The sequence below is a fragment of the Convolutriloba macropyga genome, chromosome 6 (genome assembly GCF_964194025.1).
Source record: "Convolutriloba macropyga chromosome 6, txConMacr16.3, whole genome shotgun sequence".
NCBI classification, from domain to species: Eukaryota; Metazoa; Xenacoelomorpha; order Acoela; family Convolutidae; genus Convolutriloba; species Convolutriloba macropyga.
Genome location: NC_134473.1, coordinates 58,930,837 through 58,957,113, shown reverse-complemented (window position 1 = coordinate 58,957,113; position 26,277 = coordinate 58,930,837). Strand labels below are relative to the sequence as shown.

The 26,277-nt window shown below is 37.9% G+C and overlaps 1 protein-coding gene across 2 annotated transcripts in view; it reads left to right on the top strand.

Moving 5' to 3' along the window:
• LOC142341808 (uncharacterized) overlaps positions 1-10,850 on the top strand; it is a 175,067-nt gene extending 164,217 nt beyond the window's left edge. For both annotated transcript variants that reach the window (XM_075393048.1, XM_075393049.1), the window contains 6 exons: positions 491-626; positions 1,072-1,237; positions 5,797-5,903; positions 6,494-6,627; positions 6,901-7,062; positions 8,519-10,850. In XM_075393048.1, coding sequence (XP_075249163.1) covers positions 491-626; positions 1,072-1,237; positions 5,797-5,903; positions 6,494-6,627; positions 6,901-7,062; positions 8,519-10,135 — 2,322 coding nt within the window. In that variant the 3' untranslated portion in view covers positions 10,136-10,850. The remainder of the gene's footprint in view (positions 1-490; positions 627-1,071; positions 1,238-5,796; positions 5,904-6,493; positions 6,628-6,900; positions 7,063-8,518) is intronic.
• Positions 10,851-26,277: the final 15,427 nt, after the last annotated feature.

The window sequence follows — 26,277 nt, the reverse complement described above, 5'->3', positions numbered from 1 at the left end:
CGCTTGATCTTTTTTGGGTGATATTAATTGGAGTGTCAAATGGCATTATCGCTGAGTCCTTGCGGAAGCTGGAAGCTTACTTTTACCAGGGAGATAGCGGGTTCAAACCGCTCCTTTTTGGAAATTTTTGCATCCAAAATGGTTCTTCAAAATCAGCTAACTGTGAATTAAATTGCCCCGCCTGTGGTGATTTTGATCATTGGTGACTTACCTCACTCAATAAAACGATTCTTGTACTTTAAAAACTGAAATTTTTATTGAATTTGTTTGCGTTCAAATTGAACAAGCCATATGAGTTCATCGCTGAAAATATTTTCATAGTTCTTAAGAGGCGCCGATTTCTTTTTCATCTGTTTATATCGTTTTGTACGACACGCAAGTCTTTCGCAGCTGTTCAGGTAATCTGCCGGCTATGTTCAACGCATGAAGAGTTATAACATAAAGTCACTTGTAAAAGTGTTGTGTAAAATGTAAGAGAGTGTTTTTTCAGGTGTTGGTGGCTGGTGCAGACAACACTACATCTGCAATGCTGGTGCTGAAGAACAGAGATCCGGATGTCAAGCGACAGACTCTGCTCTCACTTGTCAAAGAGGGATACGACATGAACACCCAAACACTCTCCAGACGTAAGTCTGTTATATACAACTCAGGCTCTCTATAACAATAGGTCTTTTTTAATTTCTTGAAGGAATTCATTTGGGGTGAGCTTTAATTATTAGTGCTTGTGCTGATCTCTCTGGTCGGAATCAGCTCTAAGTTTGAACAGTAGAGCTTACTACCTTTGAAAATGATCTCTAATTGAGACACCATAAAGGCAGTTGACGACACTGATGTCACCACCGAGTTGCCGAGTTGAGGGGGGGGGGGGGGTTGAGAAAGGCAATGCAGACAATTAACCATTTGAGTGGGTCGCGATTTCCTGTAGTGTCAAAATATAGCATACCCCCCCCCCCCCCCCCCCTCATCTTTTAACACCACAGTGTGGCCTACTACACATAAGCGCTGTAAATTTTACTTGCGTTTTATTTAGTTTATAAATCATTCAACTAAGCAAGCTAGTTGTCCTTTTAGACGAGACAGTGTTGCATCAGGCTATCTTGTTAACGGACTTGGAGTCAGTGCAGATTCTGTTGCAGTCACCCTCCATTGATCTATCCATCGGAGACATCAACAATCGCAATGCAATCATGGTAGCTGCTGCCACAGCTGACGAGAGGGTGTTCGAATTAATATGCCGGTATGGTTAATGAACCACTCTTATTACATCACCTTCCTCAATATCCCCAGCTCTAATTGCTTTAATATCTTCACCTTTTATTAGGCTATACAATTAGTTACCAATGCAAGTAGAGAGGAGCCAACTGAATATTAATCAACTGAAAAGCAAGAATGAGTTTGAGAGGTCAGGCAATAGCCAAATTTTTGAAGAACCTCTGCGAGGGTCAGTGATAGTACAATTATGCTAAGGTATAATAATCTATAAAGACGCCGTTATGTGGCTCTTTGCTGCAGATTTAAGTTCACTGAGTAATATAAAAGGTGATTTGAAGTAGATTAAAAGACAGTTTGTGATTTATTGTTTTTAGCTGCGAAGGTGTAAGCTCAGTGGAGCTATATTGCGGCGCTCTTGGTTTTTACGACTCGCAGAGGAGTATTGATTTTCTTAAGGTTTTTTTTAACCGGAAGTACTATTCGTTCAGAGGGCGTATTGACCTAAAAGCGAAAGAGTAAAATTGCCATGTAAACTAATTATGTCTGAGCGAGAGAAGTTTTTTGATCATGAGCGTCGATCTGTTAATGACTTTTTGACTTTAAAAAGTATTTTTTGACAGAATGCCGCATACTGATAACCATTTTTGCCCGTTTTTTCGTCCAATTTTTTTGTAGAAATAGTTTTTAATAGAAGCTATATTAATATGGGAACCTACGAAATTGATACCAGTGTTTTTGAGAGTCTGATGATGCGTTTTGATATCTAAATGAGCACATATTTCCCAATTTCTTTTTAATTCAGCTTGGTTCTTTTTTTAAAAAATGATTGTCTTCAATTTTTGATCTTACAGCTGATTTCTTTTTTTAAAAAATCAGTGCATATGGCAATTTAACTTTGATGTATCATGCATTGAATGCATCTTTATAACGTGAATTATATCATTGAATTGTAAATATGCTTGCCCGATTTTTGCAGTTTTTTATCCAATTTTTCTCAGTTTTGTCCGTTTTTTAGATCTAATTACTACAAAGTGTTTTTATGCACTGTCAGGGATACTAATTTACGTTTACTAATAATCGAATAAATTTGTGAAGTTTTGTATCTGAGTTTCGGCGAGATTTTTTTCATAAGTTTTTTGCAAATAGTTTTGTTTCCAGTATTTGAACTATGTTTCTAAATTTTAATTTTTGCCGGAGGATTGCTTTATAATTTCATACTAAAAAATGTAATTGTTTGTCTACTTCATATTTTTTTAAATTTGAGTTTTAACTTTCAATAGTTAAGAACAAATCTTTCTGCTTCTGTCCTTACTCTCCGCATTCTAGAATGCATCAGATTATCATTTTCCTGAGACCTATAGTTCTTATCAGCTCTGCTTTTATCAGTTGTAAACAGTAAAGGTTTTAGACTTTTTAGATTTTTTTGTAATTTCATTTGACATAGTGCGGAACTGAGAATTTCCTTGAAATGCCAATTGAACATTTTGACTGATAATTACTTTCTGCGAGTAGTATTGGTGCCTTAGCTTGGATTTTGAACGTTTTTGCCTGTATATCCTGTTTCTTTTGTCTTTTTGGTGATTGATTGGAAAGTTTATTTGGAACTAATTTGCTGAACTTCAGGACTTTTTGCGATTTTTGGGCCATTGTATCGGTTTATTGAATCTATTGATAATTGACTGAAAGTCTCATGACTGTAGGTTCTTTTTAGTAGAAAGGATACAAGTTTCTTTTGCTACAAAATCGTCTCCTAAGCAATTTGACATAATTTTTTCCTTTTCAAAATTAGAGATGTTTGTGAGTTCATGAAGGCTTGGCTGATATGTTGTGGCTGGAGAAGTAGTTTCTTTGCCTGAAGCAGCTTTTGTCGTTTGTATGTGTACTTGTACTGCATGAAATGAAAAATTAAATTGAATTTTCCTAAATTTATGTTTATTGCCGAAATTTTCTTTTGTTGTTTGACTTAAGATTGTTTTCTCTGGATGAATGTGTTGTGCACGGAGATAGTAGCCGTTTGAAAAAGCTTTTTCGGTGGATACGACTTCGAGTCGTTTCCTGAGTTCTTCCGGCTATGCTTTTTGTTTCGTCGTCTGACACTCTTTTTACGACTGAAAGAGGAGTTTTTTTATTCTTAAGATGTTTTACCGGAAGTACTATTCGTTCGGACGGCGAATTGACCTAAGAGCGAAAGTGAGTAATATGCTGTGGTGAACTAATTTTTTCTGAGCGTTGGAAGTTTTTGATTATGGCTCTGCGTTCAATCAATGCCTTCGATTTTTAAAATGTTTTTAACAGCATCGCACGTAAAGATCAGGGTTTTTAGCAGCCTTTTTTTCGTCCAATTGGCCCTTTCCGGCTTGTATATCTTGTGGCAGTTAATTTTCATTCGACGTCATATTGAAATGTAGACCTCGAAAGTTTTTAGCACAGTGCTTTGCAGACTCTAATAATTCGTTTCACGTTCAAAATTACTTTCTGGCTTTTTCCATTAATGTTTTTGATATTTAAGCCGTGTTTTTATTTTAAAAAACAGGTTGTATGGCAACTTGCCATTGATTATTCATATACTAAATGCCTCTTTCCACCGCAAGGTAATTTTGAATTTTTTTAAAAAAATATGCTTCTCCGATTTTGCTGGTTTTCAATTTTTCTCAGCTCTTTGTATTTTGGTTTAATTTGCTGGAAACTAGTCTTTTTTGAACATCAGGGATTTTAATTTTGTTTTATTAATAATTCATTTGTTTTTTGGCATTCATTTTTTAATGCAGCCAAAATTTTTTCATAAATGCAGTTTTAAAAATTATTTTGCCTTTTTTTGCCAATTATTTCAACGTTTCCAATCTTTGAGTTTTGTTTATATGTACAGGAGGACGGCTCTTGGTTTATTCTCAGTCTAGAATGCTAAATTTCGAATTGTAACTGTTTGATCCATTTTTTCTTTTAATTTTGATTTTTAACTTTCAAAGAATTAAGAAGTAGTCTGTTTGTGTTTCTTTCATTCTCTCTATATTCTTTACATTCTAGCACGTATCATTTTAGCATTCCCCTATCTCCTATTTTATTCGTTTTGTTTTTTTTTTCAGTTGTTAAAAATTTTTACGATTCCATTTTCTTAGGATTTTGTCACCTTTAGTTTGCAATTGATTTCATTTAACAGAATGCTGCAGTGAGATTTTGCTTGAAATCTTATGTGAAAATTTTTTACTGAGAACTACTTTCAATTTTTTGGAGGTTTTGGTTCGTTTTGAACTTTTTTTCCTTCAAATATTCTTTCGCTTTTGTTTCTTTCTTTGATCAATTTAAGTTTGAAATAGTCTGAATTCATTGCCTTTCGTTTCATATCTACAACAATGAAGAAGATAATCTCATTTTGGTCTCAGTTGCAGTGATTTGGAAACTAAATGTAGTGTTTTTTGAGTCTTTGTTTTTCATTTCGTTTTTCTTTGAAATTTTTAGTTTCCAAGATGTTTTTCTGCCTTATGTTTTCAAAATGTGATTTTAGGTATTACGGATGGTTGCGGAGTTCTATTTCAAGACCAGCATCATGAGTTATTTCATGCCAATTTTTTGTGCTACCAGTTTTCCAGCTTATTAGTATTTTGCGCGTCCTAAGAATATTGGACAATTTTGTACGTTACCAAATACTTTTTCTCGTGGTGACTTCGGTTTAAACTTCAGCAATCTTTCAAGATCAAACAAGGTGAGGTGAAGAGTTGATGGTTAAATACAATAGGTTATGGTATCAGCTGCAATTACGGTTTTTTGTGAAACTTTGACGCTTCGAGTCGCTTCCGGAATTCTTCCGGCTAGGTTTGTTTTAATTTGCTCACATCGCACAGCTGAAAAAGTCAAATTTTCTGAACGACGTCTTACTCTCACTAATGCATGCGTGACGTCATTTCTCAGTCTCTATTGTAAAGGTTTTAAGATCATTTGCGGGATTAGATTTTGATCATACGTTACTTACCTCACTCAATAAAATTCATTGAACTTTAAAACTTGAATTAAATTTGAATTAGTTTAAGGTCAAAGGAGCTCATATGTGTAATAAAGGTCCGTAATGAAAGTGTTCTGCGGAATGAATTTTAGCAAGCTCTATTAATTTATCGGTGAATGTTTTTTTACATAGCATTTTGAGCGGCCTCGATAAAATTTTCAATTTAAATCTATCTGTTTCTATCTATATTATACGCCACGCAAGTCTATTTCGCAGGTATTCCGGCAATCGGCCGGCTGTTTGATTTTTTTTGTTTATAAAAAGGATCTGTGGTTCTATTGGCAAACTAGTTCTGGAAAACCTCTGGTATCAAGCGCGAAAAATGTTTCATTACGAGCCAGCGCAAATTTATGGATTTGGCGTTGAAGGACAAAAGCATGATATAATTAGCAATTGTTCCTTCATCGGCAAAGCCCGCAGTGTAAGGACCTTTCTACATGTTTTTAAAATACAATACGTTTCGTGGAATTAAAGAGTTGAAATGAACCAAATGTAACACTTTATTAGGCAGAGGTTCTGTCTCGTAGTTTTGAGAGATGTTCATGTCCTGTGTGGATGATATAAAGTGAATGATTGATCTGTTGCAGAGTGTCGACACGTGACATGTTGAATCAACAGCAGACAGATGGATCTACTGCTCTCATGACAGCTGTGAAGCATATTCACTCCTCAAACATACTACGCAGACTCATTGGTAAGCCAGAATATGAAGTGAAGAGACTTATTTTTTATCAACACAACTTTTCTAAATTTCAACTATATGAACTTAATCAGTTAGGATCTACCCCCCCCCCCCCCACCCCGTGTTATTACCCCCACTAACAAATTATGTAATGTTATATGGCAAGTTATTGTGATAGCACGAGAGCTTTGGGGCGTAAAAGTTATATGCACAAAGGGGGGGGGCAATAGATTCATCAGTTATGTACAAAGTATGAACAGAATCAGTCAGTATTTCGTTATGCCAGTATTTTATTATTGTCTTGTTAAACGAATTACTTGTTCTGGATCAACTAACCCATATTTGAAATAATATTAAAAGAAGGGAAAGTGTGGTTCCATCATATTTTTTCTTAATTTCAACTATTTGAAAAGAATCAGTTGGCATATGTTTATTTTGTAATTTTTTTTTAAAGTTGTGACAAGAATTGGATTCTTTGGATGGACCAACGTTTTCCTTTCCTGCTAAGATAATACAAATGTATTGACTTTGCTTTATCATAATATAATATGCGAAAAAATTGACTTGTGTTTGATCACTTGTGACATGTTAATGTGTTTTAGATGCGGGTGCAGACGTGAACATGGCAGACAAGCGTGGGCGTACCCCATTACACTGGGCAGCCCAGGTGGGTAACAGCGAGGCAGTAGTGCTACTCATCAATGCCAAAGCTGACAGGGATGCCCAGGATGTGGAGGTATGAGTCATTCAACTATCTAAATATAATAATACAAGTATTACTTTATAAAGAGCTTTTGTCCCACCAGTGCATTTATGAACACCATATTTAAATAATATGGGCAATGTAAAGTTTATTATGTCACTTAAGCTTTGAAAGGAGGGAGGCAGAAGGCGTTTAATTTTATCTTTCAGCTATTAAATCGAGACACGCTTTGATTTTGAAAAACCTTCTCAATACCCTTCATTGCGCAAAAAGTCTTTGGTGTTGTAAGTGTTAGTTTAATTTTAGGAGTGCACTGCGTTGATCCATGCCGTGAGAGAGGGCTGTGTGGACAGTGTTGTTAAGTTGTTAGAGTTGGGGGCTGACAGGATGGTTCAAAATAGAGACAAACAAACTGCTGCTGACATCGCAGAACTCTACGAGAATAAAGACATCCTACACTGCTTACAGGTGAGTAGATGTTTGCCTTGTGATGTACGCCTCGTCTCTATGATTTGTTCTCTGGTTTCTGCAAACCTTGGTTTGATGACTTTCAACTCATTGGTTTTCCACGTGCCCTTTTTTCCTTGATTTTTAATTGCTCTCAAACGAAGTTTTAGTAATTATAGCTGCGAAGCTGTAAGCTGAGCGTAGCTATATTGCGGTGCTCTTGGTTTTTTTTTTGTTTCGTCGTCTGACGCTCTTTTTTCGTTTTACATTTGTTCACACAGCAAAGCTGAAAAAGTCAAATTTTCTGAATGACTTCTTCCTTTCACTAACGGCATTTGCGCGCGTGACGTCATTTCTCACTCGCTTTAGCGAAAGTTTTTAGGTTATTTGCGTGATTAGATTTTGATCATACGTGACTTACCTCACTCAATAAAATGACTTTTGCACTTTAAAGCTTAAGTTTAATTTGATTTTGTTTAAGGTCAAAGGAACTCATTTGTGCAGTAAAGGTCCCTAATAAGAGGCTTCTGTGGAATGATTTTTAACAAGCTATTATTAATTTATCGCTGAATGTTTTTTACCTAGTTTTTTGAGTGGCGTCGATTTTTTTTCAATTTAGTTCTGTATCTGTTTCTATCTCTATTATATGGCACGCGGGTCTATTCTTTCGCAGCTATTCCGGCAATCTGCCGGCTATGTTTATATTTTTGCTTGACCAAATGTTCGTCTTAATCTTTTAACTTTTCGTCCTAATAATGGTATAAACAGGTAAAGCCCGGAGGCCAACAAGTGGCTGAGCAGCTCTCTTAGTGCTTTAAGTCTTATTAGTCTCCAAGTATGCGATTAACCGAAAATGTTTTGAGGAGACATAAATTCATGCTATAGAAAGGCGGTTCTTAATCGTAACAATTTGACCCCCATCACTCCCCTTTCCACACTCCTCCACCTGGTGAGACCCCCCACTGCCTCCCCCCCCCCATGCTATCTCATCCCTAAGGCTAAGACGGCTACTACCAAAGCCATCCGCTCGCCGGTAGTTTGAGAGAAATTCGCCCAACGTTAGTCGGTAATATTATGAATCAATACTTATCCTTTAGTTACGACAATTTTGCGGCAATTACGTTTAGCGCTGAAGTATCGAGAATTATTGATGTCGATAACAACTGGGAAGATTCTGAAGAAAATTGTTTTGATTGAGAATTTCTGGTCCCCATTTATGTTTTCTAAGGCCTTTTGGTTCTGTTAATTCCCAGTTTTAAACATCTCTAAGCTGTTACTTGTGCAGGAAAAAGCGACAGGACCATTTTGTCTAAATTTCCCATTCTTGCTAATACAGTTCCCTCAGTGTCCTTCAATTGGCTGGGCAGATTGTTGGAGACGCATTTTTTGCACGTAAAAGAAACGATACCGTTAAAAAACGGTCGAGAATCATTAAAGCATCCATTTTTTAAAATCGGTAAATCAATCTAATGTTTAGAATGTGATGCCGATTTTGGCCTTGCCTGACATCCCAAGTCAGCGAAACAAAAACAACAAGAAGCAAGCCAAACTGAACAAAGCCAAACAAGCAGCAGCTCAGAAGAAGCGACAACACGAAGCCTTTCTTCCTGTCATGCACCCTAACACTATCATAGACCCTTCGGGAAAACCCATTCCAATGGGCATGGTTAACCCTGCTACAGGAATGTTCATAGTTCCTCCCCAGCAGACACCCCCTGGTCGAATGCCTTTCTCACAACACCCCAACTTACACATCAACCCTAGTTTCGCCCACCATCTTGCCAGCATTCCGCCACACGTTAATGCATCCCCTGGATCTATTGCCAAAGCCCAGCAGGCGTTTCTGATGTCGCCTCCGAACGGTGGAACCCCTTGCCAACCATTGTTGTTGACTCAAGATCCGAGCGGGCGATTCTTCCATGAAGCTGTGCCTCATTTGAACGCAGCTACTGCGACTCCCAGTGCCGTGTTTTCAACGCCGCCCGTGACTACTGGAGGCTGCAACATAACTGCGCCCAATGCCAACTCTTTATTCCCGGGTCCACCGCCCCCAATTTGCCCAATTTCTAACGTTTCTCCAGCGAGTAGCCGACAAGGTGCGCTCCTGTTGTCGCCAGAGCAACACGCTCATTTGGGCACTCCTAAGCAGTCGGGTGATTTCTGCGACAGTTGGAGCGAGACGGTTCCAGCACTGGTGAAGGAGGAACCGAATTCCAAATTGCCGCCAGCGATTCACTGCACACAAGCCAGTGTCTATGAGGAGCAGGATAACTATGAGAAGATTAACTATGACTACACAACGCTTCCCAAAGTGACATCAACCATCAGTGTTGCCCAGTCAACTGTTCAAAATGTACCTGCAAATGAACCCTTGGATTTCAGCAAATCCCTTCAAGTCTCCACAAATGATTGCCCGGTTTCAAGCCAACAACAAAGCCAAGCTAACGTGCCTGTGAATGAGAGCCAAGCTAATTCTGGGAACTTGATGGCCCAACAAAGCAGCGTAGGGGCTGATAAAATTTACCCGAACTTACAGGGTTCCATAACGTACGGTAACTTGAGCAACCAGAACCCAAACAATGACTGCTTCCCAAGCGTGCCCCAAAGAGTGGCATCCAATGCGAGCAGCGTGGGTGGATACCAAGACATGACTCGAAGTGTGACTGGACAACGTCAAGGAGTCGTGACGTCATCGGTTCAAGCAAGCGGCAACAATCAAGTTTTTCACCAAGCGCCTCATGTTATGACTTCGAACGTCGATTTTTCGAGCAACTATAGCAGAAACAGCTCTTTGACTGGAATCAATTCAGACTACGACTTCAACAACCCAGTTTACCAAAGTGCCTCTACCGGTAATGCCACCTCGATGCCACGAAACTTTAATAACCAGCATCAACTTCCAAATATGCCTTCGACTACTTTGCCAAGTGGAAGCGTACACGCAAACTACCCATACTCGATGCAAAACTTGCCTCAAAATCCAACAAATATGGAGCAAAATTCGGCATTCTTTGATGGCAGTGGATTTGATAGAATGTATAGCGCACCCAATGGCTACGCATATGATGAGAACACGGCCGTTGCTCATTTCTGAGATCCTTCTAGAAGATTCGAGAACCAATCGAACATGACGCTAAACCCCCTTCAGAACTGTTATTCGTTATAGTCCATACTACGTTATTTGTTTGATAAACTTCTCAAATCAAGTTACTTCAAATTCCCACAGGTTTGCAAAACAGTGAAGCTAATATGTTTGCAATATAGAATACAATTGAGCTATATGATTACGTCATCCTAGTTTTGTGCTAGATAGATTTAGAACAAGTTGTCTCATTCGCATCTATGATATGTCATCTTTATCTATTTATTTATTCATGATTGTTGTCTATTTGTACTTCATTTTTGTTCCAATTCCATTCAAATTATTTCAGAACTGAAAACTTTAAACAGGGAATTGTTGACCTTCTTACTAACGTGAATATTTCCCCCATCCGAGAAAGTTGGTGAAATCAACATTTTTTATGGTAGGCGAACGATTGATTTGCAACGAATATGAGTTACAGCGTTAGAAAGAAGTTAGTTCCACAAATTTCGCCCAAACTGTGTCTGAAAGACAAGGTTTACTTTAATCTGTTTGTATTTATTGCTTCTTCATTTGCCAAAACTTTCGATCCAGATTTACTTTGTGAAGAGTTTCAAGGAAGTGTTGCTGTTTTAATCGGATCAAATGAGTTCATATTTCACTCGATTCTACATTTTACTATGCAATAGACATATATTTGTAATATTCAACTTGAGTTTTAGTAAAATTTCGTTTTTTAATAACTCTCGAGCGAAATTTAACGCATTTATTGTAGTCTTTTATGGAAGATATCACATGCTATGCAAAATTGCTTGACCAATTTGGCCTTTCTGATTACCTCCATTTTCAGTTGTTTTTCTTGCTCAAGTTTTAATCAATGTACATCAAAAAGTACACTGGCATTGGTAACTAATATCTGGTTGTAAAACCGACCTTAAATTTTTGATTATGAAATCATAATAGTGTAGTCATCTAAATTTGAGGCTTGAATTTTTTCGAGGATTTCAATTTTGAAAAGAAATGCCCCTCCCCAACACTGGGTGAATAATGACTGGTCCGGGGCCCTCCCAGCACTACGTCTTCAAAAAGCATTTCGTATCGTTTAAATCTATTAAAAATGAAAATATACAAACATCAGCTGAGGAAGTAAAACAAAAGACAGCATTAGAAAACAACAAATAATGACAAAAGTGGATGAGTCAAACTAAAAGCCTCCCTTCAACCACAGCTTACATCGAGGCATCTACAATTTTGCGCCGACAAGTGTCTTTGACCCACGAATGCAGAGGATAGAACTCCCCAGGAGAGCAAAGCTGATTTTTGTCCTTAGATATGATATGATATCAGCGTAGCTGTCCTCTTTTCGCGCAGAGCTTTAATGCCAGTTGTTTCAGCGCTTTTGAAGCTGGTGGGCCAGCTCCACCAGTGCATGCAAAGACAAGCGGACAATGTTGCTCTCTCAACCTCTGTTATTCTTTGTTCAAATTTGTTCATTTTAACAGATTCATGGTACTTGAAGGCTTCGCTACTGCTTTCAGGGTAAATTTTTGCCAGCGATTTGGAAATTTTCACACCTCGATTTGTTGAACCTCGATTCCCAAAGTCTTGGCCTTGATAACTAACCTTGCACCATCATCAGTTGTCGTTGATTTAAGAGCAAAGGTTTCGCCTTGCAATGGCTGAGGATGAGTTTCGATCTCGACATCATGGCAGACATTACTTAACAAGTTCGCAAAGGAACCGCGAGTTCGTTATGTCTCATGTGCGCGTAACCTGCGTTCGGACAGTGGAGGTTGTGATACAATCATATCAAAAAGTGTAGATCTGAAATTGTACTAAGTTTTTAGTTATCCTTATATCATTCAAGTTTGATTGTTAATCTTTAAGTGAATCATTTAGGTAAGTTTTACCTCCGACTAAAAGTCAAGTTTTCAAATGTGTTCACACGACTCACTTTTGTTGTTAATATCGTTTTTCATTCTGTTATCAGTTAATCTTAAATTCAGGTGCTTGCTTCTCAATCTCTCCTGTTGTGAATCGAGAATAGCTTGTGGTGGAATTGAGTCGGTATTCCACATCGTCAGAAACGAATTACATTTGTAAAACAATTGCTTAGTAAAAGTATAGGCTGCAATCGCAAGCTGCACAAAATACGGTGGATTTGCACCTCGAATCCAACTCTACTAAAGTAGACATGCATTCGCCACTCTACAGTAAGAGGTATCACATGGCGCGGTCAGCACCACAAGAACGAGCACTTCTGGAGATAGAGCCCTTTTGGGCCCCGCCAATACTTAAACCTCCAAGCTGTTTCATTTACATACCTCAACCTTGACAAGGAAGGTTGTCGGATCTTTGGTTCCCAAGAACCAACGATACAGATTGACCAAATTTCGACGAAGGATCTTCCGGATAGCTTGGATAATGTCTTCGCGAAACAGAAATATAACAATCGACCGTTATGCAATTTTAATAAGAAAACAACTCAAAGGAGAACGATTAAAGAAGTTTTACGGATGTTTTCGAGAACCATCCTTGAACTGTGATCTTGGCGGCCATGAGGAATTCATAATTCGAGACGTATTCATTGGCAACATGCACGGTGGAGAAATACTGAGAGATTTACTAAAAGAAACGAGGACGGCCAAGAAAGCGTTAGAAATGGCAATAAACATCGAAATGGGCATCCAAAACCAGTTGAAAATATCGGGAACAGCTGCATATACTGTTTCAAATCACGTCGCAAACTCCTCTATTAATAGTATTAAAAACTCCTGGAATAGACCTAAATCGACAACGGATAATTTCTTGAAACCTACAATTTGCCCTTATTGTGGTTACGCTTGGTCGGCCAGTCATCGTCAGAACTGCCCAGCGCGTAGAAAGAACTGCAAATATTGTGGAATTGCAAACCATTTTGCAAAAGTTGCCGAAAGTCGAAGATTCAGATGAAGCCAAAACCACGGCTAAAATGGTCGACGACACAATTTCGAAAGCTGCTACTATTGGTGCATCTGCAACGGTAGGGAAACAAATGAATCAGATTAAGGATATGGTGCAAAGACATAGTATTTATGACGCTAACTATGACTCTGACTCTGACGACGTCGACGACAACTGTGTATCTGTAACTTCTGATAATGACAACATCAAAAGTGGAGCCGGTAAAAATGCATATACAATTCGGAAACACAGAGGCAAAAACGTTAGTGGATTCGGGGAGCGTTTGCACTATCAAAAATAAAGCCTAGCAAACGCATTAGTAATGAATAGTAAAAAAAGCTACTGGGTACAGTCACCGGAATTCTGCAACTTCAAAACATTCTCTAATGAATTAATCAAGAGTATTGGTGTAATTAATACAACGGTGTCACGGTTGTTGAATATGGTCACAGACCTATAATTGGGCAAAATTTGTTCCCACAACTTGGACTTTCACTAACGCAATCTGAACAAGTACTAAACATCAACCAAAATCAATATCTAATCAAGAAATAAATAGATCTTGACTTTCCTGGCCTCATCTCTAGAATCGGTAAATCATTAAAACACACAGTTAAACCTACATTTCAGAAACATTTCACATCAAACCATCAAAAAGGACGACGAGTCCATTTAAATCTCCAACCTTTAGTAAATGCAGCACTTAAAAAAATGTTAGATGAAAAACACATAATAAAATTAAAAAATTGTTCAGATACAAATTTCATATCTCCAATTGTAATAACCATTAAGAGGGATAAAACCGCTAAAATAGAACCAGATTCCAAAATATTAAGTAAATCAATCCATAAAAATAAATATCAAAAGCCTAATATTGACAACTTAATTGAAACGATACAACCAAATTTAAATACAACTGCATCACACAAAACAGCTTAATTTTCAACATGGGATTTGAAGTACGCATAAAGTCAATTTAAATTAGACCCGGAAACCTCCCGCCATTGCAACTTTAATATAGTTAGCGGTGAAGGTACAGGCACATACCGTTTCATTACTGGATTTTAAGGGTTAACCGACATGCCGGCAGCATTTCAAAAAGTAGTGGACTATACTCTAGTTGGACTAGATAATACCCATTGTTTTTTAGATGACATCATTGTTGTTAGTCGTGGATCAAAAGACGACCATTTAAAGTTACAAATGTCTTAAAAAATTAGATGAAGATAATTTGAGAAGAAAACTACTCAAATGTCACTTCGCTATAACAGAATTGGAATGGATGGGTTACAAATTTAATCAATGTGGAATTGCACCACTTGAATTTAAAACATCAGCAATATTGAAATTAAAAGCACCTAAAATATTAAAACAGTTACGATCAGTTTTAGGATCCGTGCAATACCTAGGCAAATTCATACCTAATTTGCCTCAACTTTGTCGTCCACTTCGTCCACTCCTTAACAAGAATAGCAAATGCATTTGCATTAACGAACTTGAATGTCGTTTTCAACACATTAAAGGAAAAGTAGCAGACGCTAGAGAAAATACTCACTATAATCCACACTTGGGAGACAGAATCAAATGCGTTGTTTCTAGGGCGCGATTAGGGTCTGCAATAGAACAGCGTTCACCAACAGGTTAGCAAATGGTTGCATTTGCTTCTCGATTCCTTAATTCAAAAGTAAAAACGCTATAGTGTTAACGAAATAAATTTTATATGAGTGGTATGGTCTTTTGAATATTTTGAATACTATTTATTTGGAAAATCATTCGCTATCATGACTGATCATCGACCATTATTATCCATCATGAAGGAACATAAATCTAACAAATCTTACAATAGTCGTCTAACCCGTTGGGTAGATTGCTTATTACCCTTTGATTTCAACACGGAACATATAACAGGTGCGAAAATGGGACTGATTACATTTCTCGACAACCAAATCAAAAACCAAAAGTTACAAAGAATTATAAAGAGGAAATTGGGGTTGCAATAATTACCCGCATTCGTGACCGGATTGCAGCATTTTATATATATTCCACTCCACTAGACTGTCAACCACAGCACTTTAACAGCGTAAATCACACACACTCCACGCGTGCATCAATTGCTCAACAAACAAACAATTCCAAATTGCTTTCTGCCTTAAATTCTCGAACAAATCAGTTTCTTCTCAACACTAGTGTAATTGACCTACTTTTCACTCCGAAAATAGTTCAAATTTGAGTGCATCAAATACTACCCCGCAAACTCCATCAGCATCTACAACTGAACGGGTGACATTTCAATCAACTCCCAACTCCGGGGTAAACTCCACTCGTTCATCAAATGAAGGCCCCGCGTCCCCAAACATAGAACTTTCAAAAAAAGAGGTTTTTGAAAACAACCTCACGCAACTTTTCACTAAATGATTTTTTGCTGTAGTGACAAGTAAGGAGGCTGTGCTAAAAGAGGTCAGGGATTGCATTCTTCAAGGAGACGAACACAAAGTTGCAAGGACGTTGAATCCCCACCTCCACTCATATTGGAGAGATCCACATGTTCGCTTGGGTCTTGTTTGACGCGGAACTCAATGCAAGACGCGGTACTTGATTCCCTACATCTAAAAACCAGGAAATTGGGCCATGATCACACTCGAACAATATGCATTTTGGTCTTGCATGCATCGGTAAAGTTTAAATAAGGCTGCAACAGACAAACCGTGTACCAAGATTGGCAAGAAGCTTAAACCCATAATACCCGCATCGAAATGGCACCCTTTAGTAAATTCCGAAACTAATGAAGAAATACGTATAGACTTTGGTGGACCAATTACAAAAGAAATAGACCAAGATATACATTTTTGGCATGTATCAATCTTTTTTCTAAGTACCCAACCGTAGAAGTTTTTGATAAAGCAAACGGATCAAATTTGGTTAAACTCTGAGAAGATTATATTGAACCGCATGGAGTTCCTAGAAATATTAGACTACTTCAAGCACGCTGTATTACAGGAAATGAAGTTAAATTTCTGCAAAAAAACATTGACATTTTTGCAGCGCCTGCACAAACGATCAGAGAGCGATTGTATTAGTGGAGCGTTTGATACAAACAATTAAAAAGCGACTAAGCTACATGAAATTAGCTAATAGAAGTAATAGATTCACAATTAATGATGCAAAAAAGTCAAGTGTATCAACGAAGTTCCAAGCACACTTTGGAAGAGAACCAAAAACAACATTTAGTAATATAAGCACGACCCCTAAATCATCAAATCTTTCTTATGAAAATATTCTTTATCACTATTTAGACGCAGACACAGTTCCAGCAGAAGATTATCTTGTTGATAACGGGAGGGTGACAGAAGAACGCAGTGAAATCTTAATTGAGGAGGCTATGTCGAGAGCTCAAGTGGATGCGGGCCGGCGACAAAACGGCGAGATGAACAAAGCGGTATCTCGTTTCGTTTTTCACCCGAGGCTCACAAATCCGATACCCCGATCGCAAAAATTGCTAGAATTAAATCTGTGCCGGAAGAATGCCAAAGAATCGAAACGAGATCTGCGAGGTCTTTGGGAGACATTGGCCCCTGGGAGTACGGATGTACGTATTTCACCTTCAACTACGGTTATCAAAGAACGCGGCACAACTGAGTTGAAAGTTCGCAACAGCGATATAGCGAAAATTGGTACGAAGGCCGAACGAAATACAGACCTTAGAAAATACGCACAAAGACGTGTCCTCCCCTATGACAAGACCATAGAAAAAAAAGATCGCATTCCACTCGAAATAGCACCCTTTAGTAAATTGCTCCGAACCTAATTAAGAAATACATATAGACTTTGGTGGATTATTTACGAGTGAAATAGACTAAGATATACATTTTTGGCATGTATCGATCGTTTTTAAAAGTACCCAACCGTAGAAGTTTTTGATACTGCAAACGGACCAAATGTGATTAAATTCTCAGAAAATTATATTGAACCGCATGGAGTTCCTAGAAATATTAGACTAGATCAAAACGCTGTCTTACAGGAAATAGTTAAAAATTTCTGCAAACAAAAAATATTAACATTATTACAGCACCTGCAAACGATCATAGAGGAATTGTATTAGTGGAGCGTTTGATACAAACAATTAAAAGGCGACTAAGCTACATGAAATTAGCTAATAGAAGTAATACATTAACAATTAATAATGCCACAAAGTCAATAGTGTATCAACTACGTATATGCAAATGCAAACAAAAGACAACAAATGTAACACCTTTCCAAGCACACTTTGGAAGAAAACCAAAAACACCACTTAGTAATATAAGCACGACCCCAAAATCATCAAATCTTTCTTATGAAAATATTCTAAATCACTATTTAGACGCAGACACAGTTCCAGCAGAAGATTAACTTGATGATAGCGGGTGTGTGACAGAAGAACGCAGTGAGATCTTAATTGAGGAGGCCATGTCGAGAGCTCAAGTGGATGCGGGCCAGCGATAAAAGGGCTAGATGAACAAAGCGGTATCTCGTTTCATTTTTCACCCGAAGCTCTCAAATCCGATACCCCAATCGCAAAAATCGCTAGAATTAAATCTGTCCCGGAAGGCGGCCAAAAGATCAAAACGAGATCGGCGAGGTCTTTGGGACACATTGGCCCCTGGGAGTACGGATGTACGTATTTCACCTACAACTACGGCTATCAAGGAACGCGGCGCACCTGAGTTGAAAGTTCGCAACAGCGATATAGCGAAAATTGGAACGAAGGCCGAACAAAATACAGACCTTAGGCAATACGCACAAAGGCGTCCCCTCCCCTATGACAAGACCACAGTAATGAAAGATCGCATTCCACTCGAAAGAGTTGAAAAAGAAATACAGAGGCGACATCAAGATCCGGCACCGTCAGGCGGACAATACGTTGGCGTTTCGTCGGCAAACAGCAACATATCTAAGGCAATGTCTACGCGGAAACTATCAAAACCTCGCCCCTCAACAAGTCTCAACCGAAAATTGTCTGCAACACCCAATACGTCACCCGCCTCATCTACCTCGAGCCCAACGAACTCGAAAGGCAAAATAAATCGAGAAGCTCCGAATTACTATGAATTCGAGAGCTCAGTCTGCTCTGTAAGCAACCAAGGGTCAATCTCAGTGACCAAACGAGCGAGAATTACTAACCCTGTCATGGAGGCAGTAATTCAGGAGGAAGCGGCACAACCGCCACTAGATGAAACTTTGAGCTCCCAGTGGTTAGTCCTCCGGGTCCACAAATCTGACCACTAGCAAATACGCAATTAGACCAAGAATACGAATATGCTGACTACGAGCGAGAGGTTAGCATGAACGTATTTTACGCAAAAAATAAAATTTAAAAAACTTTTCAAGCTATCATTTTAAACTGTGCAATTCATTTTAATTTTCTGCAATTTTATTTTATTTGTAGATTTTTTAATTTTTTCATTTATTAGTAATACTTTGTTGTCATGTTAGCCTAATTGAGGCCAAATTATTTAGTTTATGTTATTCAATTGCTTATTGTTCAAAACAAGTTGCATTCGTGTTAAATTTGCTCATTAAATTTTGCAGTTTGGTTAATTTAGTCTGTAAATACTGTCCGTTTACTTCTATATTTATAAAATTTGAAAAATCCTTGCATTTCCAATATCTCATGTTGTTGTTGCAGACCTGACGCTATTGTGAAAAATAGTTATATTAAATTGAAATTTATACTAACCAGTAAATATGTTAATTTTATTTTAAAAATTGATAACTTGCAGTATTCAAATTTTTTGTCAAAGTCAAGAATCTGTAATACGGTCATATAAGATCTGAAAGTGTACTAAATTATTAATTGTCCTTATATCTTGCAAGTTTGATTGTTAATCTTTAAGTGATTCACTTAGGTAAGTTTTACCTCCGACTAAAAAGTCAAGTATTCATATGTGTTCACACTACCCACTTTTGTTTTTAATATCATTTTTCATTCTCTAATCAGTAAATCTTAAATTCAGGTGCTTGCTTCGCAATCTCACCTGTTGTGAATCGAGAATAGTTTGTGGTGGAATTGAGTTGGTTTTCGACATCGTTAGAAGCTAGTTACATTTGAAACACTATTGCTTAGTAGAGGTAGAGGCTGTAATCGCAAGCTACACAAAATATGGTGGTTTCGCTCCTCGAATCCAGCTCTACTAAAGTAGACAAGCATTCGTCACTCAATTGCATATCTCTACAGTAAGAGGTATCACAGGGGGCATGTGCCACAGTGATGTTTTCATTGCATGCGCATAGTGATGGCATCTTCACTGGGTCCCAGCAATAGCGAAGAGCAATGCCATCACGAAACTCTCTTTTCCTTAGGTCAAAGTGATATCGCTTCAATGGCATAGCGTTCAACCAGCTTGATGCAACCTTTTCACTAGCTAAGTCAAATGAGCGAATCTGGTTCTTATTCAATTCGCTCTTAATTCTCGTCTTGTTTGATTTTATAGCAAGCTCTCTCCTTTTTTATTTGATGTCTGATTTTTTGTTGCTTTAGTTCGGCTTCGGCAGAGATAGGGATAATAGACTTGACATTGAAGCTGATCGTTCATAGTCCTTAAGGCGGTCTTCATGTTTAAGGATGTTCAAGCCACCCTCCCTTATCGACAATGAAAAGATATCTCTGTATTTTGGATTATAGGCGGGATTCTTTAACAGATTAGGTAGTAGCTCATCGTTGACTGATTTCTCACATTCTTTTAAAAGGTCTTCAATATTGGGTGTTGTACGTGCAAAGAAGGTCAATTTGTGCTAAACCGATGAAGTGAACGATTTATAATCATTTTGAGGTGAAACATTGGCATGAGCGGCCAGCTTTTTTAACAACGATTTCTGCTGTTTTAGTTATATTTCTACAAATTTCTTTTCTGCATTATCAGAATCTATTACACTACCAGGTACTCTAAAACCGTCAACTATTTCGACTTAGTCGTGAACAAAAATCTGCTGTGCTTTTTCAAAAAGAGGTTCTTTGGTAATGATGTGGCATTTGGTAAGACGTTAACCGAAAGCAAGACAGTGTTTTTTTCAATGAGTCAAGCAGTTTTTTCAAGTTATCAAGAGAGCCGACTGCGTCCGCATACTATTTGTGAACTGTGAAGCAATCGTCAAGGAGTTCAACTAAGGGGATAATGGCAATTCCATACATCGACATCGCAAGGTGGTCGCCTTGGGTTGTACCTTCTTATTGTTTGTTTGTTAACCAGATTTGATGGTTCACGATATGAATTACTTGTAGAATGATAGAGAGAAGGTCATAATTTCTTAATGTTTCGTAAGGCAAGATCACGGTTGAGACAATGGGAAGCATTTTTTGCCTCAATAAGCCAGATCGCCTCCGAATCTGTGTCTTTAAAAGCAGCTCTCAATGGATGCATTGCATGTTCAGTTCCTCCTTTTTGACCCATACATAGTTGGTGATCATCGCCTAGTATCTTAGGGTCGGTTTTAATACTTTTAACAACAGTTCTTCCAATGATTCGCCTGGCATCTTCCCCAATTCCTATCGGTCATACGACGGGGCATTTATCAAGAGTTATCAACCGACCTGACATGAAATATAACGAAGAAAGAAAGTCAAATGAGACGTAGCTATGCGTATTGCTAGTTTAGCAATCGCTTCACATAGATCAGTTGTTGAGGATGACTTAAAGGATGTCAGAATCCTTCACCATTCGTTGGCATCAATACCGGAAGGGCCATGGCTTCCATGCGTCTTCATGGCAGGCCTTCTAACTATTGAGGCATTCAGTTTTTCAAATATGGATTGATGGTACGGCAAACTTTTCGGTTGTTCATTGATAACTAGATAATTCAAATTTGCTTTGCATGGTTCCGGATGTTTCTCGCGTAAGACATCAAGGACTGTTTTCTTGTCAATTTTGTCAGTTAAAGAAACGACACCATTTTTTGCTTCTTCTGTAAGACTACGAATGGCATTGGAAATTTTTCTGTTCACATGTATTTATCAAATTGTCTGTATTCATCAACAGATCGTTTTGCTTTGGTTCCGCTCATATGTTCCTGGATAGCTTTTGCTTCAAGAAACAGGGAATCGATGTCCCACTTTATCCATTGATCTAATCAACTCGCAATGCGTCTTGCAATTAAGCGACTTCGAATGAGGGTAAATTGACTGCGATTTACAGACATCATATTGGTTATATCGATTTTGGATCATAAACGTCTATTCTAGTGAACTGGTCTTAAGATGCCCTGACTTCGGTGCCAATTATTTCGCTGCGAAGTATTTGGTCAAATTAAAAATTTTGGCCAGCATATTCAAAACTCAAAAAAACACTCTTAGGGAGCTGGTATAAAAAATCTGCATTCTTTTTTTCAATTTTGTTTGCGTAGTGCGTTTGTTTTAAGGCCTGTGTTTTAATTACAAAGATCGGGTTTTTGAAATATTGCGAAAAATGCAATGCAATATTCGGGCGTCAGTACTTCAGTTCAGAAACTGTAAATCCCTGGATTGCCCTTCCTAAAGTTTAGTAAATCCCTGGATAGCCCTTCCTAATAGCTTTTCTTCATGATTGAAACAATTATTTCTTTCTCGGAGTGAATTTTCCTGTACCTTGGTTTACAGAGAACCATTGCTCCAAAAAGCTGTAAAATGTTCAAACCTCAAAAATAAACAGGTCCCATAAGTAATTTTCACATTTCAAAACACCCTTTTCTGGGTAGCTAAAATCTGCTGGTATTGATTGACTAAATAATTCAAAACTTAGTTTAATGATCAGTTTGTTTAAGAACGATCAGGAAATGCAGAACAGGAAACCATTGACAAACAAACTTGACTCAAGTTTCGATACACATTAGCATGAAAGAGTGATCTCAATTATGAGGGTTAAAAGAGCACCAAGAAACGATTGACTTCTGGAGTAGACTTCCAATAGTGGGATTTTTGGTCCGACTTTTAATCCTTTTCCATACAAGAGATGACAAACTTGACAAAGTATGATATTGTTGGTTTTTTGTCGAAACCATTTTGTTCTGCAAAGACAAACAAAGCAAAAAGACCAAAATCCCACATTAAACCAAAAATAGAAGTCGCAGTGATTGATACTGGGCCTGCTATTATATTATGGTATCTTAAATGCCAGAAGTTTAAATGCTACTTAGCTGGAAGGGGACTTCCGTTGACCGTAGTCATTTTAAAACGTGTGAGTTTCGTGCTTTAAGCATGGTTGAGTGACTCTGCAGAAGTCACTTCGAAATTCTGACCTAATATCTCGAACTGCTTCGCGGTTCTAGTTAAACGCCAGGAGTTCTACTTGAAGAGTCACGTAATCAGTACAAAAATATACAACTTTATGTATCTGCTCTCAAAGAGATTGTTAATTAGTCTGTACATCGGAAAACATCAACCAGGAAAAAAAATCGACATGCCAAACCTAATTTAAAACAGTTTCCGCCGTAAAAATTTGTTAAAAATGCAGAACAGTGCTCTAATGCAGAACATTGCAACAGACAGCAGAGATAACATCAATAGAGAAGTTTTAACGACAACTCATAAAAGAATTTGATTTTATTTTGTTTTCACCTCCGTTTTTGATTACTCCCGCTTACCTGGTTATATAGCACTTCAAAATGTTAAAAATAGCTAATTTCTCATCAAACAAAGGACGAACACCTATGTATAGGCAAGATAAAATTGAGATAAATTGATTGGAACGAAACAGTGCTGTTGGTTATTATGAGTTTTGGCTTGCAACCCTTCAAGAAACAATCAAAAATTAGTAGCAGAAAATCGCTGATTCACGAGAAGAATTCTTAGCACGATAACAAAGATTGTCAGTTTTTCAAGTTCAGTTTAGTTGCGCAAAACCTTTACTTTTTAACGGCACTGCATTTGGCAACAAAAAACTGTCAATAATTGTGAAAAAGGAATGAAAACGACGGAATGTATACAGGACAGAAAAGGAAAAAAATTAATGAAAATATATTAGCAGAGGTTGAGCACATCTTCTGAGAAACTCTACAATAAGTAACAACACTCAACTGGGTATAAGTTTTAATGTAACATTACTAAAAAAGATAACTTGTAGTCAGCTATTTTTGCGCACAACTTTTGCTACGGTGCAAACACCCAGATGTAAAATCAGATGCATAAATTTGAAGCGATGTTTTTTCTAACATCTGAAATTTGATGAAAAGCAAATTCTAATACAGCGATGTCAGACCTAACGCACAAAAATCTAAATGAACATTTTCAAGGAAAAATCTGATAACAAATTATTTCAGACATACAGTAGTTTACAGGGGTGTCTAAATTAATGACATTTTGCAAAAATTTAAATTTTGAAAAGCAAAATTTTTGACCAGTTGTTACTACTAATAAGAGGTGATTTAACTCTGCTGGCGATAGCATCAACGTTAGCTTCGGTCTGAAACCTAACAATGGAACTTAAACTAACAATTTAAATCTCTGCAGAGTTATAATTTCCTCCAAAATTTGGTAGTTAAACTACACAAAAACAAGGAGGCTCGGTAATGTGCGATCGCACATAAGGTTCCAACCCCGCTCATCCAAAATTTTGGCATAATTATCAACCAAATGAGGAACAGGGAAAAGAAACAGCGACTAAATTTAAGATATGCTTGGTTGGGGAAATCATGGTTGAAATCATTTCTAAGTTCAGTCGATTCTAAGAAAAATTTCTTGCGATCAGCCTTGTGCTCACAAATCACCATGGTGCCCACGCAATTGAGTATTTGCCTTTTATTTGTTCCCGGAAACCCTCAGAATCGGGTCTTCAAAATTTCGTCATCACCAACCCACACAATCGGGTTGAACGCAAGAAATGAGCATTGGCCCCACTGATTGGGTGACAAACAAATTCGCGCACAGCAACAACTGGGCAACTAAAATTGGGAGAGCCAAGACTGTAAATTAACCAAATTAACCATTGTGGGGCTGAGGGTGTTGTCGCAGGAATGAGTCTCATAACAGGGGATCTCTGTTGATCAGCACTGTGGCTGAACCTCTCATTAAAGTCACTGAGACTCCTTGAGATGACTGATTGTAGGCAATTGATAAACCAGCTGGTTGAAAGTTTCGGTTATCGGCAAGCAAGGCTATACGTTTCAAAGTTTTTCGAACCAAATCTGAGAAGCCCCCAAAAGATTCAAACGCGAGTGGTACAAACTGGATACCTATTTTGGTACATTTTTGGGCATATTGTTCATATATCCTATCATCAGCATTTGTCAGAGCAAAACCACATCTGAAATTAAACTGGGCTGCAGTGGGGAAGTTATGGTTACGTCTAACGCAGATGGTTGTCCCGCTGACCAGCTGGGCAAGTATATGTCTCCTGGCCTTGAGTTACTTACTGGAATCAAATTTTTCTGTTCGCAGACGGGTGATAAATTTGCAGTTGAGCAAGCAGCAAATATTCTATTCCTCACTCTATCGTGCCGCGATATCATATCCCCACCATGACAGCTTAAAGCGTGATCAACCAGCTTGTCCAGTCTGCCGTTTTGACATTAAGGGCATTTTCGTTCCGCAATGTATAACGGAACACCAATCCGATACTTCAATGCGGCTCTGAATTCATTTGGCTGAAGGTGAAGGCCCAGACTAGGGAGTGGAGGTGCAGAAAGCCAGGCACCAGATTGAGGCAACGTTAGTGAAAGCAAACGAGCTTTCTCCCGATTTGAAATCTGATTACCAAGAAGGTCAGAAAAAGCAGCATCGTCAAGTGCCTCCTGAATCTTGTGTTGTGTATATTGGCTATTTTCTAGATTCTTCATTTCTTCCACTGTTTTTTTGAAAATTTGGTTGTCTGTAATTTTCTCACCGGTTATTTGTTCTACTAAAGCGTCTGCCTGCGATACTGACCCAACAAACGCCGCTTTCAATTGGTCAACTGCTTGTCTAATACCAAGGCCAGTTTTGGTTTATTGGTAGACAAGCCTGTTTCCAGGCGCTGTCACTTATAACGGTGCCTAACATATTCTCAAATGTTGTTCTCTGAAGGTTGTCAAAATCCTGCAAAATAACAGAGGATTCGTCAGATGGAGTGTTACATCGCAGGGAATATACCATCTTTGGGGCATCAAGACAGCTTCAAAGAATCCCATGCGCACATTTTGGGTCGTTTAGATACGCCAGGTTGTCGAGTAGTTTTTCTATTTTGTTGACTCTTTTTCTCAAAGATGCAGCAACAAAGCTGGGATTACCGATGGCGGCGCCCAAGATCTGAAGTCCTTCTTTGCTACTTCTCTATACTCTGTTATCTATAGCGTTCAGATCAACGGGTGACCAAAGCTCACATTTTTCTATTCTGAGCTCTAAACCGCATCCTTCACCCAAATTTGTGAAGGATATTTCAAGGATATTTCATAAAAATTAAAGGATTTTTCAAAAAGTAGTATATGAGCGAAAAGATAGCTTCCAAAGCAAATAACTCAGTGGAGTAAAAAATGGAGCACTAGATTGATGAGATATGCCAATATTAAGAAAGTGAGTTAACACGAACAGCAAAATCAAACAACGACAACAAACATTTACTACATCAAAAACTTTACGCCCGTTTTAAAAAACAAAACTTAACAACAAAGTCAACGTGGCGTCAGATAAAAATGAAACTAAACAAGATGACTTGTAATTCACCAGAAAAGATATGGGATTAGTCTATAAAAAAGCATGGCAACAGTTAGACAAAAAAGAACAAAAACAGTAAAGTTAAAAAGCTAAAAGGTTCGCTTATTTTTTAAAAAACAATTAATTTCAAAGTAAAGAAAAACATTAGAAATTAAATAATATATCGCATAGGTTCACAATTACCAGTGCTTCTATAGAAAGGCATTATAGCTTTTCCTCATTCAATTCTCTATGCGGTTAAAGTAAAGACAACGAACAAAAATTGAATTAAAGTTTGCCAGAAAGCGCAATCGAGGCAGTAAAGCCATATTTTGGCCCCCAAAATAAAATCAATTGCGCCTTGTTCATACACAGATAATGTCGTATGTAACCTCGCATTAGAAAAAATAGGTAACAACGACAAAAAAGAAAAAAGGCAAAAATAAATAACACTTTTGTTTTCTTTTCGAAACAAAATTACCTCCAATCGATCAAATTCATTCATTGCAAAAAGAATTAAAAAATTGGTTCGTTTGTTCATCCAAGGATGTCCTTCGTAGGACCTGCAATTATCCAGAATATGTCTTACGTCTACAAAAAG